Source organism: Homarus americanus, unplaced genomic scaffold (genome assembly GCF_018991925.1).
Source record: "Homarus americanus isolate GMGI-L3 unplaced genomic scaffold, GMGI_Hamer_2.0 scaffold32583, whole genome shotgun sequence".
In the NCBI taxonomy this organism is placed as follows: domain Eukaryota; kingdom Metazoa; phylum Arthropoda; class Malacostraca; order Decapoda; family Nephropidae; genus Homarus; species Homarus americanus.
The window spans coordinates 29,376,071-29,394,723 of NW_024713129.1; the positions used below are offsets into that span (position 1 = coordinate 29,376,071).

The 18,653-nt window shown below is 43.1% G+C and overlaps 1 protein-coding gene across 1 annotated transcript in view; it reads right to left on the reverse strand.

Moving 5' to 3' along the window:
* Positions 1-18,653, reverse strand: part of LOC121870634 (protein Skeletor, isoforms B/C-like) — a 124,260-nt gene that overhangs the window by 51,484 nt on the left and 54,123 nt on the right. The window contains exons 5-6 of the mRNA XM_042372498.1: positions 9,794-10,032; positions 4,196-4,382 (exon numbers count right to left, since the gene is read on the reverse strand). Of these exons, the coding sequence (XP_042228432.1) occupies positions 4,196-4,382; positions 9,794-10,032 (426 nt within the window). The remainder of the gene's footprint in view (positions 1-4,195; positions 4,383-9,793; positions 10,033-18,653) is intronic.

Consider the following 18,653-nt stretch of genomic DNA (forward strand, 5'->3'; position numbering starts at 1 on the left):
TCACTATAATGTGAGATCGTGGTAGATAATGTGAGATAGTGGTAGATAATGTGAGATAGGTGTAGAAAATGTTAGATAGTGGTAGATAATGTGAGATAGTGGTAGATAATGTGAGATAGGTGTAGAAAATGTGAGATAGTGGGAGATAATGTGAGATAGTGGGAGATAATGTGAGATAGTGGTACATATGAGAGATAGTGGGAGATAATGTGAGATAGTGGTAGATAATGTGAGATAGTGGGAGATAATGTGAGATAGTGGTAGATAATGTGAGATAGTGGTAGATAATGTGAGATAGTGGCAGATAATGTGAGATAGGTGTACAAAATGTGAGATAGTGGTAGATAATGTGAGATAGTGGTAGATAATGTGAGACAGTGGGAGATAATGTGAGATAGTGGTAGATAATGTGAGATAGTGGGAGATAATGTGAGATAGTGGGAGATAATGTGAGATAGTGGTAGATAATGTGAGATAGGTGTAGAAAATGTGAGATAGTGGTAGATAATGTGAGATAGTGGTAGATATTGTGAGATAGTGGTAGATAATGTGAGATAGTGGTAGATAATGAGAGATAGTGGGAGATAATGAGAGATAGTGGGAGATAATGTGATAGGAGGATATAATAGGTGAAACTGAATATAAGAAAAAGATGCACATACGTTTTCATAAGAGATACAGTGATATAGTGTAGATTGGTATGTATATATGTATGTCATGTAGATCCACAATGGAAATGTGGATAAGATAAATCTTGATAAAATCACACAGGGAAAAAGGGAAACAATGGAGCACCTTAGCTTTCGTCTTTATTCAGTTCTATATATGTATGTATGTATGTATGTATGTATGTATGTATGTATGTATGTATGTATGTATGTATGTATGTATGTATGTATGTATGTATAAGAATGCACCAGGACTGGTTTGATGAAAATGACCCAGCAATCAATGTATTCGTCGGTGATAAACGTGCTGCTTTAACTAACTGGCAGAACAACCCTCAGTCTCGGACCAAAGCTGATACCTTCCGCAAGAAGAAAGTGGCGGCCCAATAGGAGCTTCGCAATCTAAACAATGACTGGTTTAAAAATAAAGCATGTGAAACACAAAAAATTGCAGATCAGCACAAGATGTGCGAATTTTTCAATTCCACTAAAACATTTTATGGGCCAATCACTTATAGCGCAGCCTCCCTCCACTCATCCGACGGTAACTCCAAAATTATAAAGACAGTGAAGGCCTCCTTCAGTGGTGGAAAGAGCACTACCATTCACTGCTCAACCGAAACACCGATATGGATGTCCTGACTACCCAGCAGGTCCCTCAGCATCCAGAGCTGACCCACCTCAGTTATCATCCATCCCTGGATGAGGTAGCTACTGCCATCAAACAGATGAAAAATAACAAAGCCTCAGGGCCTGATGGAATCCCAACTGTGGTGTATAAAGCAGGAGACCTCTGCTTACCAACTGTCTCCACTCTCTCCTGGAGAATATAGGGAAAAAGGAGGAAATCCCACACAATCTTAAAGACTCCTCCATCGTCAATATTTATAAGAACAAGGGAGCCCTGTCAGACTGTGGCAACTACAGCGGGAACTCACTGCAGTCTGTCGCTGACAAGATTATCGCCCGAGTCCTCCTAAACAGGCTTCTTCCTAAGGCGGAAAACTTCCTCCCAGATCTCAATGCGGCTTTATATCATCACGTGGCACCACTGACATGATCTTTGCTGCCAGCCAGATAAAGGAAAAGTGCAGAGGACAGCGTCATGAACTGTACATGGGTTTCATCGACCTAATCAAGGCATTCGACTCGGTCAACAGGGAAGCCCTCTGATCGACCCTCAGCCGTTTTGGCTGCCCACCAAAATTCATCGCCATTGTGAGTCAACTCCACGATGGCATGAAGAACAGTGTCCTGCAAAATGGCACCCAGTCTGAGTTCTTCCCCATCCAAACGGGGGTTAAACAAGGGTGTGTACTGATACCCTCTCTCTTTTCTATTTTCTTGGCTGCCTTCCTTTCTTGTGCCAGCACCAATCTAGCCGGCAGGATAGACATCGAGTACCAGATGAAGGGTCTTTTCAACATAATACGACTCCAGGCAGGAACAAAAGTGTCGGCAGCTTCCATTACTGAGCTTCAGTATGCAGACGACCTCGCCCTTGTCGCTCACACTGATCGCGGCCTCCAGGAGATCCTGAACACCTACGCAGATGCGTGTGAACACTTCGACCTTAAGGTGAATGTACGTAAGACCCAGATTCTCTTTCAGCCTGCCCCTGGTTCAGCCACACCTCCACCATCCAGCTTAACGGTACTACCCTCTCTAATTTTACCCACTTTCGGTAACTCGGCTCCCACCTCTCCACCACCGCGGACATCGATGACGAGATTCAACATCGGATGAGATGTGTATCTCAAGCCTTTGGGAAACTTCGAAACCGTGTATTCAGCTGTAGGGAGCTGAAATTATCTACAAAGTTACACGTATATTGAGCAATGGTCCTCCCCACCCTGCTTTTTGGCAGCGAGACATGGGTCACATACAGGAGGCACATCAAGGCACTTGAAGATTTTCACCAACGTAGTCTACGTTCCATCCTCCGAGTTAGCTGGGAAGACACGAGAACAAATGCCAGTGTTCTTACTGACACCCACTGTAGAAGCATCGAGGTTACCATTATCCTTGAACAACTACGCTGAACTGGTCATAATACCCGCATGGACGACAGTAGACTGCCAAAACAGCTACTTTACAGTAACCTATCGAATAGTAAACGTAACGCCGGAGGGCAAATGAAAAGGAATAAGGATAGTCTTAAGACAAACCTGAAAAAGTGCCAAATCGACCCCCTCACCTGGGAGACGATTACTCCACACCATAAAGCTTGGAGGAGCACCACCCCGGAAAGACGCTGCCGCCTCCCCTCCCGCACTAGATGTAGCCCCCCCACATGTTCCACAGCTGTGATCGACTCTGCCGGTCTCGTATCGGCCTCTTTAGTCATTTCAGAACTCACCAACCTTGGTGACATCCTTAATAACTCATATCATTGTATCATAGCTGGATGATCGTCATACTCTATTCCGAGTGACAGCAAAGTAGTATGTATGTATGTATGTATGTTTATATTTATGTATGTATATGTATGTATGTATGTTTGTATCAGGCGACCTGTGGTGAAATGGTCAGCATCCTCGCTTCCCAAGCGAGCGGACCCGAGTTCAATCCTCGGGCAGGGTGAAACTATGGGCAAGTTTATTTACGCCATTTGCCTCTGTTTACCCAGCAGTAATTTAGAACCTGGATGTTAATCGATTTGCTGATCGTATTCCGGGTAATGGTTAGCCATTGCAGTTGGCGGGTTGTCCGGTTTTCTCGGACTATTCCTTGACACTGGGTCATGCAGCTCGTTAACTTGGGGTGTGGTTGTTGTGCTGGCGACAGCTTCGACACCTTAACAAATTCACGCCTGGGAGGCCCTTGGCCCGGCCATCCTCGATTTCGAGGGGCTTCTACTATTATTATTATGTATGTATGTATGTGTGTATGTATGTATGTATGTATGTATGAATGTATGTATGTATGTATATATGTAGTATTTCTCATAATACTAAACAGACAATGAAGTCTCATAAGTAATTACTCTGCCAAAAAATGAGCGTTTGTGAAAAGTAAAAAACAATGGACTGTTATCTAGAGAAGTGAACTAAATAGTTACATGGGAGCTATTTTGTTTGTTTGTTTGAGATATAAGAGTTCAGTCACTGTTTTCTTTTGTTTGTCCCGTGATAATAGCAGTGAACAGGTGTATAATAGTTGGTTTACCTTTGACACAGGACGATCAAATTAATGTCTAGAGTTTTGTGCAGGAGTCTAAAATATGCGTCAGTCATGTTCATTTTGTTAGTTTACTCCTATGTAGAAGCATGTAACGATTAATGTCCTGTATACCTGTAATAAAAATAGCACTCATTGTTAAGTTTTCACCAACAAAGGAAAAGCGACGTTTCTGTTTAATTTTAAAGTAAGACAAAAGCAAAAATTATAACAATATCTTGTTTACCCAGAAGTAACAGTCGGACGTGAGCACATAACTATATTATTTGCTTTACCCTATAATAATAACACATATATTTACTTTTGAGACGTAGGAACAAAACAAGTGACGATCTAGGTGTGTTTACCTTGATGCGCGTCTGTCCCAGTGCAGGTGGGACCCACAACTCCTCCGGGCGGGGGATCTGGACGTGGCCAAAGTTATGCTTGTAGGTTACGCACCAGATGCCCAGGTAATCAATGTCGTATACCGTCAAGTTCTCAGGCAACTGCAGTTCAATGTCCTCACCCTCGTAGGTTCTCAGTATATCCAGGCTGTAATGAAAGTTATGTGTTTGATAATGAAGAGACTATAAGCTTATGGGAATCACCTGACGAATAGCCCCCCCCCCCCTAATATATGAGAAAGTAAAACAGGCAAAAATAACAATCTTCTTGGACACGAAGGCAAATAAACATTAGTGAATTAAACAAAAGGATATATTACACATGATGTATTAAGACGTTCCCTTCAACAGTCCAGCTCTTGAAGATTATTAGTTGGTGAAGATTAGTTGGTGAAGATTAGTTGGTGAAGATTAGTTGGTGAAGATTAGTTGGTGAAGATTAGTTGGTGAAGATTAGTTGGTGAAGATTAGTTGGTGAAGATTAGTTGGTGAAGAGTAGTTGGTGAAGATTAGTTGGTGAAGATTAGTTGGTGAAGATTAGTTGGTGAAGATTAGTTGGTGAAGATTAGTTGGTGAAGATTTGTTGGTGAAGATTAGTTGGGTGAAGATTTGTTGGTGAAGATTAGTTGGTGAAGATTTGTTGGTGAAGATTAGTTGGTGAAGATTAGTTGGTGAAGATTAGTTGGTGAAGATTACGAATAGTTGGAGAAGATTAGTTGGTGAAGACTAGTTGGTGAAGATTAGTTGGTGAAGATTAGTTGGTGAAGATTTGTTGGTGAAGAAGATTAGTTGGTGAAGATTAGTTGGTGAAAATTAGTTGGTGAAGATTTGTTGGTGAAGATTGGTTGGTGAAGATTGGTTGGTGAAGATTTGTTGGTGAAGATTGGTTGGTGAAGACTGGTTGGTGAAGATTAGTTGGTGAAGATTAGTTGGTGAAGATTAGTTGGTGAAGATAGTTGAAGAAGATTGGTTGGCGAAGATTGTTGGTGAAGATTAGTTGGTGAAGATTTGTTGGTGAAGATTAGTTGTGAAGATTAGTTGGTGAAGATTAGTTGGTGAAGATTAGTTGGTGAAGATTTGTTAGTGAAGATTGGTGGTGAAGATTAGTTGGTGAAGATTGGTTAATTGAAGATTTGTTGGTGAAGATTAGTTGGTGAAGATTAGTTGGTGTTGAAGACTAGTTGGTGAAGATTTGTTGGTGAAGATTAGCTGGTGAAGATTTGTTGGTGAAGATTGGTTGATGAAGATTTGTTGGTGAAGACTGGTTGGTGAAGATTAGTTGGTGAAGATTAGTTGGTGAAGATTAGTTGGTGAAGACTAGTTGGTGAAGATTTGTTGGTGAAGATTAGTTGGTGAAGACTTGTTGGTGAAGATTAGTTGATGAAGATTTGTTGGTGAAGATTAGTTGTAGAAGATTAGTTGGTGAAGACTAGTTGGTGAAGATTAGTTGGTGAAGATTAGTTGGTGAAGACTTGTTGGTGAAGATTAGTTGGAGAAGATTAGTTGGTGAAGACTAGTTGGTGAAGATTAGTTGGTGAAGATTAGTTGGTGAAGACTAGTTGGTGAAGATTTGTTGGTGAAGATTAGTTGGTGAAGATTTGTTGGTGAAGATTATTTGGTGAAGATTATTTGGTGAAGATTATTTGGTGAAGATTTGTTGGTAACGAATAGTTGGTGAAGACTAGTTGGTGAAGATTAGTTGGTGAAGATTAGTTGATGAAGATTAGTTGGTGAAGATTAGTTGGTGAAGATTAGTTGATGAAGATTAGTTGGTGAAGATTAGTTGGTGAAGATAAGTTGATGAAGATTTGTTGGTGACGAATAGTTGGAGAAGATTAGTTAATGAAGATTAGTTGGTGAAGATTAGTTGGTGACGAATAGTTGGAGAAGATTATTTGGTGACGATGAGTTGGTGAAGACTAGTTGGTGAAGATTAGTTGGTGAAGATTAGTTGTGACGAATAGTTGGAGAAGACTAGTTGGTGAAGATTAGTTGAAGATTAGTTGGTGAAGATTAGTTGGTGAAGATTTGTTGGTGAACTGTTTGGTGAAGATTAGTTGGTGAAGACTAGTTGGTGAAGACTAGATGGTGAAGATTTGTTGGTGAAAGATTGGTTGGAAGATTGGTTGGTGAAGATTGGTTGGTGAAAGATTAGTTGGTGAAGATTTGTTGAAGATTAGTTGGAAGATTAGTTGATAAGATTAGTTGGTGAAGACTAGTTGGTGAAGATTAGTTGGTGAAGATTAGTTGGTGAAGATTAGTTGGTGAAGATTTGTTGGTGAAGATTAGTTGGTGAAGATTTGTTGGTGAAGATTAGTTGATGAAGATTTGTTGGTGAAGACTAGTTGGTGAAGATTAGTTGGTGAAGATTAGTTGGTGAAGATTAGTTGGAGAAGATTAGTTGGTGAAGACTAGTTGGTGAAGATTTGTTGGTGAAGATTAGCTGGTGAAGATTTGTTGGTGAAGATTGGTTGATGAAGATTTGTTGGTGAAGACTGGTTGGTGAAGATTAGTTGGTGAAGATTAGTTGGTGAAGATTAGTTGGTGAAGACTAGTTGGTGAAGATTTGTTGGTGAAGATTAGTTGGTGAAGACTTGTTGGTGAAGATTAGTTGATGAAGATTTGTTGGTGAAGATTAGTTGTAGAAGATTAGTTGGTGAAGACTAGTTGGTGAAGATTAGTTGGTGAAGATTAGTTGGTTAGTTGGTGAAGATTAGTTGGTGAAGATTAGTTGGTGAAGTGGTGAAGATTTGTTGGTGAAGATTAGTTGGTGAAGATTTGTTGGTGAAGATTAGGTGAAGATTATTTGGTGAAGATTTGTTGTTGTAACGAATAGTTGGTGAAGATTAGTTTGGTGAAGATTAAGATTAGTTGGTGAAGATTTGTTGGTGAAGATTATTTGGTGAAGATTATTTGGTGAAGATTATTTGGTGAAGATTTGTTGGTAACGAATAGTTGGTGAAGATTAGTTGATGAAGAGTAGTTGGTGAAGATTAGTTGATGAAGATTAGTTGGTGAAGATTAGTTGGTGAAGATTAGTTGATGAAGAGTAGTTGGTGAAGATTAGTTGATGAAGATTAGTTGGTGAAGATTAGTTGGTGAAGATTAGTTGATGAAGATTAGTTGGTGAAGATTAGTTGGTGAAGATTAGTTGATGAAGAGTAGTTGGTGAAGATTAGTTGGTGAAGATTAGTTAATGAAGATTAGTTGGTGAAGATTAGTTGGTGACGAATAGTTGGAGAAGATTATTTGGTGAAGATTAGTTGGTGAAGACTAGTTGGTGAAGATAAGTTGGTGAAGATTAGTTGTGACGAATAGTTGGAGAAGACTAGTTGGTGAAGATTAGTTGAAGATTAGTTGAAGATTAGTTGGTGAAGATTAGTTGGTGATGTGTAGTAGGATGAAGTCTAACACTTTCCCGTTTCTAAGACCATTCACTTATAGCACGAGTTAGGGGACTAAGTTATGGTGATAAGGTTCCTTACTTTAACTTGGTCATCTAACTTGTGTTCCATGTTAGGCATTAACTATAGTATTTCCACGCTAACCTTGCCCGAAAGCCACGCCCTTCTTCAATAGCTGATTGGTTCATAGAAAATTCAAACTGAATGTCTTCACAATTGGTAAGCAGATCTGTTATTATCTATAATAATGTTAAATATCTGAACTATCAAAATGCAAATGATTTCAATGTTTTAACAGTTCAGAGACGATGTTGGAAAATTTTAAAAATTATCATAAGCGGTCGATATAAATAAGCATTTATACACGCGCAGTCCAGGGGAGGGAAAATGCCCAAGGGAACCAATCAGCTATTTGCAGCTAAGACGAGGGGCGTGGCTTACGGGCCAGGTTAGAGTGGGAAGGGTATAGTTAAGGTAGGTGGCGTTATCATAGTGTATTAACTGTATTTTCAAAGTTATTGCTGTGCGTTTTAGCTGAATTTAATGAATTTGGTACATTCTCAGATCTAATCCAACAAAATCTAATAAAATCTAATCGAAGCTAAGATAACTTTAGTTGACCTTTACCTAACGAAATCTAACCTAAGCTAACCAATCCTGACTTAACCTAACTAAACCTAAGATAAGCAAAGGTAAGCTAACCAAGCTGCCTTGTCACCACAGACAAAGCAAGCCCACAGTCCCATAAACCTGGAGGTAAAATACTACTTATCGAACTTGTCCAACACACACGCACACACACACACACACACACACACACACACACACACACACACACACACACACACACACTTCTGTCTGTCACGAATTTTATGCTATACTACTGTTGTAAGGATCGCTGGTTCGATTCCAGGGCACTCCCAGTCAACCCAGCTGGAAATGGGTACCTGACGTTTCCGTTGGGGAAGTGGAGGTGATGGAGTACAGTGTCGGCCACGTTGCCTCCCTGTGTGCTGAAGGCTTTAAGGATACAGTGTGTTGTATCCACTTCATCTGTACAGTGAAACCTCCATAACGGACTTCCTTCACGGAGAAGGAAGTCCGTTAGATCGAGGTTCCGTTAAATATGAATCTTTCATTTAACGGATTATAACCATTAGATCGGGGTTCGTTATAAGGTTCCACTGTAATTATTCATCTAATTCAGCTTTCACGTGTACTTTCTTAGCCATTTTTTTTATCTTTCTCTTCTTCCCATTTACTGCTTTTCATCCATTCACCAGAATCATCTACTTCTCCCTCCTGCCCGTCTCCTCATTTACTGTTTTCTCTCATCCACAAACATCAATACACTCTTTCCTCCATCTTCTGTCTCCTTCTTAAATTTTCTCTCTTTCTCCTCTTCCTTCGCACCTCCCTTTCTTTCCTATCCCCCTTCCTTCCCATCTCCTCTTCTACGCTGGTTTATCTCCGTGTGTCTCTTTTTGTGATAGTTATCTTTCCTTTCAACTTATCGTCTATAAGTCATCTCCCTCCTCCTCCTCCTCCTCTTCCTCTTAGCATCTTACCACCTCCTCCTCCTCCTCCTCTTCCACCTCCTCCTCCTCCTCCTCCTCCTCCTCCATCTTACCACCTCCTCCTCCTCCTCCTCCTCCTCCTAGCTTCTTGCTTCCTTCTCTCCCTAGTCTCTTACCTCCTCTCTACTTCCATCCTAACTCTTACTCAGTTACTCATCACCCCTCCATGCCCCAACACACCTCTCCATCCTTCAACACACCTCCCTATGCCGTAACACACCTCTCTATGCCTTAACACACCTCCCCATGTCCTAACACACCTCTCCATGCCCCGACACACTTCCCCATGCCCTGACACACCTTTTCATGCCTTAACGCACTCTCCATGCCCTAACGCATTCTCCCTGCCCTGACACAATTCTCCATGCCCTAACGCACTCTCCCTGCCCTGACACACCTCTCCATGTCCTAACACAGCTCTTCATGTCCTTCCACACCTCTCCATGTCCTGACACACCTCTTCATGCCCTAACACACTCTCCCTGCCCTAACACACCTCCCCATACAGGCACACACCTCCCTCTTCCCCGTACCCAAAGACACTTACCTACCCACCTCTGCCTCTGCCCATAACTCACCTGCCCATCTCATTAGGGATCTTATGGCCCTTGGGATCAGGCTTGGGACCCTTGCCAACCCAAAAGTAGGCATCAGGGCCAAGGCCATCGTAGTGGAGGTTGGGGATGTAGAAGGTGCGGGCGTCGAGGATAGTGATGTTCCCTGAGCGGAGGCCGTGGGCAAGGCGCTGGAATTCTGGCAGGACTCTCTTGCGTGGTGGGTCCAGGTTCTCAGGGATGGTGACGTGACCGAAATCCACCTGAAGAAGGATGAGAAGGAGAGGGAGAGTGAGGTTAGTTTATGCCGGGAAGAGTGTATGAGGAGGAGGAGAAGATGAGTGGGTGTGAGGGAATGGTAATGGTTATCATAATAATAATGTTAAATATTCGCCAAGACACAAGTACACAACTCTATCAATTGAATAAAACCCATACTAGCCAGTCAGTTGGCCACTCCCAGAGCCTGGCGGGAATGTTCAGCCAATTAGGGGCCAGTGAGTCTGAGCTTATATAGCAGTAAGCTGTGGGGGAAATTGGTGATAGGTGTAGTTTGGGGTTGTTTGCTTGTGACTAGTCAAAGTGTTGGGTTACTCAACCCGGAACAGAGGTGATGAGCACTGGGAGGGTGAGTGGAGTGGTCACATGACTTCCTTCCTTCAGCCATAGCGCATCGGTAAGAGAACCATTCTCTTTTATTACTGATTTGTCTATATAATATTCTGTTGTTATTTTCTTAGGTTTTGTTGGTTTAGGGTACACGTCTATGTTGAGGTGTTATGTTAATATGCCGGGTGTTATTAATATTGTAGGAATTTTAGCGAAATATTATATGTTGATATGTTATTTAGGAGGACTCTACTCTACCCACGTCAAGGGCTGGGCGTGAGAGACGTTATCATCAGTGTTCTACAGTCCTTGTCCTCTAGACTCCTAGAGGACATATATCATCTGACTTGTCCAGTCGTGGGGACTCGCGGCGGCCAGCAGACCAGAGTTAACCGGATCCCAGTTCAGGGGCGACTTAAGTTTAACCCCATCCCTTGAGTATGCTGTTCGTGGTAGCCGGAACTCCTCTGTACTCGGGTCGACCTCTCGCCTCCATACACCACTACTGACAGGCTCGTCGGCATTGTACCAGACCCAACATTGTACCAGACCCAACATTGTACCAGACCCAACATTGTACCAGACCCCCAACATTGTACCAGACCCAACATTGTACCAGACCCAACATTGTACCAGAACCCAGCATTGTACCAGACCCAACATTGTATCAGACCCAACATTGTACCAGACCCAACATTGTACTAGACCCAACATTGTACCAGACCCAACATATTACCAGACCCAACATTATACCAGACCCAACATTGTACCAGACCCAGCATTGTACCAGACCCAACATTGCACCAGACCCAACCCAGATCCAACATTGTACCAGACCCAACATTGTACCAGACCCAGCATTGTATTGCACCACCCAACATTGTACCAGATCCAACATTGTACCAGACCCAACATTGTACTAGACCCAACATTGTACCCCCAACATAGGCCAACATTGTACCAGATCCAACATTGTACCAGACCCAACATTGTACCAAACCCAACATTGTACTAGACCAACATTGTACTAGGCCAACATTGTACCAGACCCAACATTGACCCAACATTGTACCAGACCCAACATTGTACCAGACCCAACATTGCACCAGACCCAACATTGTACCAGACCCAGACCCAACATTGTGCCAGACCCAACATTACCAGACCCAACATTGCAACAGACCCAACATTATACTAGACCAACATTGTACCAGACCCAACATTGTACCAGACCCAACATTGCACCAGACCCAACATTGCAGACCCAACATTGTACTAGACCAACATTGTATCAGACCCAACATTGCACCAGACCCAACATTGCACCAGACCCAACATTGCACCAGACCCACCCCCAACATTGTACTAGACCAACATTGTAGCAGACCCAACATTGTACCAGACCCAACATTGCACCAGACCCAACATTGCACCAGACCCAACATTGCACCAGACCCAACATTGCACAGACCCAACATTGTACTAGACCAACATTGTACCAGACCCAACATTGCATCAGACCCAACATTGTACCAGATCCAACATTGCACCAGACCCAACATTGCACCATACCCAACATTGTACCAAACCCAACATTGTACTAGACCCAACATTGTACCACACCCAACATTGTACCAGATTGTACCAGACCCAACATTGTACCAGACCCAACATTGTACCAGACCCAACATTGTACCAGACCCAACATTGCACCAGACCCAACATTGTACTAGACCCAACATTGCACCAGACTCAACATTGCACCATTGTACTAGACCCAACATTGTACTAGACCAACATTGTACCAGACCCAACATTGTACCAGACCCAACATTGTACTAGACACAACATTGCACCAAACCCAACATTGTACCAGACCCAACATTGCACCAGACCCAACATTGTACCAGACTAACACTGTACCAAACCCATCACTGTCCTAGATTCAACATTGTACCACATTCCAATCGGTAAAAATCAAGAGAAAATGGCGAACTGATGTGGGCAGGGGAAGAGGTAAGGGGGGGAGGGCAAGGGAAGGGGGTTGAGGGGAGGGGTGGAGGGCGGCGCAAGATGGCAGCAGGATCATCTAGGAGAGGGAAGAAGAGAGGTTAGGGGAGGGAAGGAAGAGTGGGGGGATTGAATAGTTTTAAGGGGGAAGGGGGAGAAGGAGGGCGGTGCAAGATGGCAGCACTGGCAGCAACTCGGTGAGGGAGGGAGGGAGGGAGGCGGAAATGGTAGGTTCCGGGTTGGCATGGTTATGTAAGTGGTGACACCCTGCCTCCCTCCCTCCCTCCCTCCCTCCCTCCCTCTCTCTCTCCTCTTTTTCTTCATCTCTCCATCCTTCTCCTTTGACTCCTTCCATTCTCAGCCCTTCCCTTCCTCTCGTGCCCTCTATCTTCTCCTCCTCTTCCTTCCACCCTCCTTATCCTCCTGCCATTTCTCTTCTCCCTCCATCTCCCCTTACCTCTTTTATTTCCTGCTCCTCCTCCTCCTTCTCCTCCCATTCTCTTTTTCATTTTCTTTTCCCCCTCTTCTTCTTCATTCCATATTTTCTTTTCTTCTTCCTCCTCTCATTCCTGCTTTTCTTCTCCTCCATTCCTCTCCTCCTCCTTTCTCTTCTCCTGTCCCCTCCTTCCCTCTCCACATCCTCTTCTCCTAACAGCCAGGCCAAACCACACTAACTACCCACGACCTCACAAAACAAGGTCTTTAAGTTAGATTGTTCATAACTTGTATATTAGTAGTGACGCATAGATCTGTGGTAGATAGTTTTGTATTAGGATATTTAGGTAGTAAAGTGTGTGGAGAAGGTATAAGGGAAGGTTGGAGGCCATATTCTAAAAAAAAGTAGTAGTAGTAGTAGTAGTAGTAGTAGTAGCAGTAGTTTTTTAGTAGCATAGTAGTAGTATTAGTAAAGTAGTAGTAGTAGTAGTAGTTCACAACCTCTGGCGGGATGGGACCTAGTGCAAGATGATTCTACGCATGACTAGCCGAGGTGTTATCTGAACAGAAGCAGCAGCTCAGAAACCACGTTGCAACTTGGTTGAAATGCCGACTGTCCTTCTCTCTGCTTAGGTCTTCTTTGCTTTGCCTCAAGGGAACGAGATCATCGGCCCCAAAGCCAGCAACAGTCACAGACATGGACTGTGAAGCAACAATCACTGAATGACGCAGAGATCTGTGGCACAACTAACTCAGCTAGGGTAGTCACTTTTGTGTTAGGATAGGTTGATAATAACATGTGTGGAGAGGGTATGGCTAGGAGGTTGGAAGCCGTATTAAAATAGTAATAATAATAATAATCTAATAATAATAATAATAATAATAATAATAATAATAATAATAATAATAATAATAATAATAATAATAATAATAATAATAATAATAATAATAATAATAGTAATAGTAATAATACTAGTAGTAGTAGTAGTAGCACAAGATTAATAATAATTATAAGTAGATATAGTGAAACCTGGTTGGTCATCTCCGTAGGTTCCAACACTACCACCGTCCAGCTGTCCTCTGTGTACCGCTGACATGCACTCTTCTAAATATATCGCTCGACATCCAACTAACACTTCTTGACCCTCATGATAATATATCAGATATTCTATGGTTATATTAAATGGTAACATGTCCGTTACTCAATAATACTCTGGAACACTCTGGTATCTAAAATCTTGAAAATAGAGAAAGTTGTAAGAAAATGGGTATATAATAGCAGGAGAATGTGGTGAGTGTATTATTATTTATAATGGTATTGGAAAGAGCAAAAATTTTGAGCAGTATAAATGTTGAAAATGAGGTAACCGGTGCCCCGCTTCCCTCCAGGAGGCCGCCATCATGCAGTGGTTCGGCCAGCGTTTATTAGAGACATGATGGTGTAATATGTCACCACAAGAAATTGGTGCCATGTTAATGTGAGTAGTGGTTTGCCTGTGCCCGGTTCTCTGCTTAATTAGACCACAGAGAGAGAGAGCAACAGAGGAGGTGGAATACTTGGATATATGGCCAGCTCAGTGGTCGACCCAGCCACCAAGGCGGCGCATAGGGGCGGTAACTTGCAGCATAACGTCATGCGAAAGTTGACCAATGGTGTTCGCGCTCCCCAGGTAGATGCACGGTATTGGCTAAGCTCCTCAGACTCCAGCCAATAGCTGGCGAGACATTGGGAAAACCCCGCCCTATTTGGCAATCGACCAGTTGCAGAGGTGGCGGGGAATAGGTAGTGCAATAAGCATTAGAATGACCAAACTATAATAATTACCCTGATTTAAACATTTGCACATTCACCACCAGAGAGAAAGATTTGATAAATACATTCAATATTCTGATTTAACTGTTCCAGTTTCCCGGCAGGGCGGAGCCAACTGGTGGTGGAAATTTCCACGGGTTGTCGTACTCGGCGGCGGGTGTTGCCTGGTGGCGGCCATGGGTGGAGGCAACCGACCTTTATTGATTTGCTCTCCTATTGTATTACAAACACATACTCAATAAAGGCGCAAATATCAAACACAACAAATAAATGGTACAAAACTCCCCTCCCCTCCTCCACCATACACAAAGATCACCTCACTGGTGTAAACAAAGCGATAATAAACGTTTACTCGACGATGACGCTCGTGGCAATACGCTGCTAACTCCTGTTCAACCACCATGTGCCAGTACTGTACATTATATATACTACCCATAAAATACACACAGTATTTCTCTTTACAGCTACAAATTCAATACACCATAAATGGCAATAAAAGGAGAGTTATTACTGAATATACAGCTTACCCAGACCACAGGGTATAATAATTCCAGAAAGAAAATTATACAAACTATGTCGCATACCAACACTATGAGGTATGTTAGTGATATGGAAGGGCTGTAATGTTGAGGTGCATATATGAGGAGCGTCCCAGCAGCAGCGGGTATGGTAGTGTGGCTCCATGTGTGGTATATTAAAGGTGCAGTGTGGGAGGGAGATGGTGGCCCCACTAAACAGGAAATGTGCAAGCGACTCTCTCTCTCTCTCTCTCTCACTTTGGCTATCCGTCACTCTCTTCTGATTATCTGTCTGTTTCTCTATCTCTGGTTATCAATCATTCGGTATTATCCCTTGTTATCTATCATTCTTGTCCACTTGTCTGTCGATTTCTTATCAATATTTTCCTTTGTTTCTCTCTCTCTTTATCTCGCTCTCTCTCTGTCTCTCACCGCTCACACATCATAATCTTGACTTGATTTAATGCTCGTATATCAATTATTGGTGTGGCATAACGCAAAGTGACAGGCAGACAGAGATAGACAGGAAATAAGACAGATAACGTTTAGGTACAGACAGGTGCACAGACAGTCATTCATCTACACAGACACATAGGCAAATTGACAGTTATATGAACAATGTATAAGATTTAATAGGCACAGAGAGAGAGAGAGAAAGAGAGAGAGAGAGAGAGAGAGAGAGAGGCGGGGGAGGGGAGGTCGATACGAGGTGAGGTTGTGTGTCGACTCCTGCATTCCAGGACTAGCTAAAGTAATCCCCACCTACACTAGCTAAAGTAATCCCCACCTACACTAGCTAGAGTAATCCCCACCTACACTAGCTAGAATAATCCCCACTTACACTAGCTAAAGTAATCCCCACCTACACTAGCTAGAGTAATCCCCACTTACACTAGCTAAAGTAATCCCCACCTACACTAGCTAAAGTAATCCCCACCTACACTAGCTAGAGTAATCCCCACTTACACTAGCTAAAGTAATCCCCACCTACACTAGCTAGAGTAATCACCCACACTAGCTAGAGTAACTCCCACTAGCTAGAATAATCCACCTACCCCCAGAGTAATTCCCCACCCACACTACCAGAGTAATCCCCCTACAGCCAGAATAATCCCCACCCACACTACCCAGAGTAATCCCCACCTACAATAGCTACAGCACAACCACCCAAAATAGTTAGAGTAATCCCCACCCACACTCAGCACTAGAGTAATCCCCACTCACACCAACAAGAGTAATCCCACTACACTACTAGGTAATAATCCCCACACTACACTAGCTACTATCCCCAACATAGCTAGAGTAATCCCCAATCCCCACCCACACTGCAGTAATCCCCCCTACACTAGCTGCCAGAGTAATCCCCCACCCACACTAGCCAGAGTAGTCCCCTTACACGAGCTAGAGTAATCCCACCCACACTAGCTATAGTAATCTCCACCTACATTTGTGTGAGTAATCCCCCACCTGCACACTAGGTTGTAATCCCCACCACACTAGCCCCACCCAGCCAGAGTAATCCCCCACTTACATTAGCAATCCTCACCCTGAACTGTAGTAATCCCCACTACCCCTAGCTAGAGTAATCCCCACTTACACTGTCTAAGGTAATCCCCACCTACACTAGCATCCCCACCCACACCATTCAGAGTAATCCCCACCCACACTAGTTAGAGTAATCCCCACTTACACTAGCAGAGTATTCCAGCTAGTAATCCCCCACTCACACCAGCCAAATAATCCCACCCACTAGCTGAGTAATCCCCACTACACTACTAGCTAGAGTAATCCCCACCTACACTGCTGGACACTAGCTAGAGTAATCCCCACCTACAATAGCTACAGTAATCCCCACCAACACTAGCTAGAGTAGTCCCCTCACACGAGCTAGAGTAATGCCACCTACACTAGCTATAGTAATCCCCACCTATATTAGTGTGAGTAATCCCCACCTACACTAGCTAGAATAATCCCCATCTACATTAGTGTAATCCTCACCTGAACTGGAGTAATCCCCACCTACCCTAGCTAGAGTAATCCCCACTTACACTGTCTAAGGTAATCCCCACCTACACTAGCTGGAGTAATCCCCACCTAAACTATCTAGAGTAATCCCCACCTACACTAGTTAGAGTAATCCCACCTACACTAGCCAGAGTAATCCTCACCGACATTAGTGAGAGTAATCCCCACCTACACTGGAGTAATCTCCACCTACACTAGAGTAATCCCCACCTACATTAGTTAGAGTAATGCCTACCTGCATTGGAGTAATCCTCACCTACACTAAAGTAATCCCCACCTACACTAGCTAGAGTAACCCCCACCTACATTAGTGAGAGTAATCCCCACCTGCACTAGAATAATCCCAACCTACACTAGTTGGAGTAAGTCCCACCTACACTAGAGTAATCCCCACCTACACTAGCTAAAGTAATCCCTACCTAAACTAGTGATAGTAATCCTCACCCGCACTGGAGTAATCCCCACCAACACTAGTTGGAGCAAGTCCCACCTACACTAGAGTAATCCCCACCTTCACTAGAGTAATCAACACCTACACTATCTAGAGTAATCCCTACCTACACTAGTGATAGTAATCCCCACCTGCACTGGAGTAATCCCCACCTACACTAGAGTAATCCCTACCTACACTAGTGAGAGTAATCTCCATCTGCACTGGAATAAGCCCCACCTACACTATAGTAATCAACACCTACACTATCTAGAGTAATCCCTACCTACACTTGTGTGAGTAATCCCCACCTTCACTAGAGTAATCCCTACCTACACTAGTAATAGTAATCCCCACTTACACTATCTAGAGTAATCCCTACCAACACTAGTAATAGTAATCCCCACCTGCACTGGAGTAATCCCCACCTACACTAGAGTAATCCCTACCTACACTAGTGAGAGTAATCTCCATCTGCACTGGAGTAATCCACACCTACACTAAAGTAATTCCCCACATAAAATATTAGAATAATCCCCACCTACACTAGTTACAGTAATCCATCACGTACACTATCTACAGTATTCCATCAACTACACTGGTTACAGTAATCCCCACCTACACTAGTTTCAGTAATCCTTCTCCTACACTAGTTACAGTAATCCCTCACCTATCCCTCACCTACACTAGTTACAGTAATCCCTCACCTACACTAGTTACAAAAATCCCTCACCTACACTAGTTACAGTAATCCTCTTCACACTAGTTACAGTAATCCTCACACCACACACTAGTTACAGTAATCTCTCACCTACACTAGTTACAGTAATCTCTCACCTACACTGATTACAGTAATCCTCACCTACACCTAGTTACGTGACTCCTGCCTACACTGATTACAGTAATCTCTCACCTACACTAGTTACAGTAATCCGTCACCTACACTAGTTACAGTAATCTCTCACCTACACTAGTTCCAGTAATCTCTCACCTACACTAGTTACAGTAATGCGTCACCTACACTAGTTACAGTAATCCCTCACC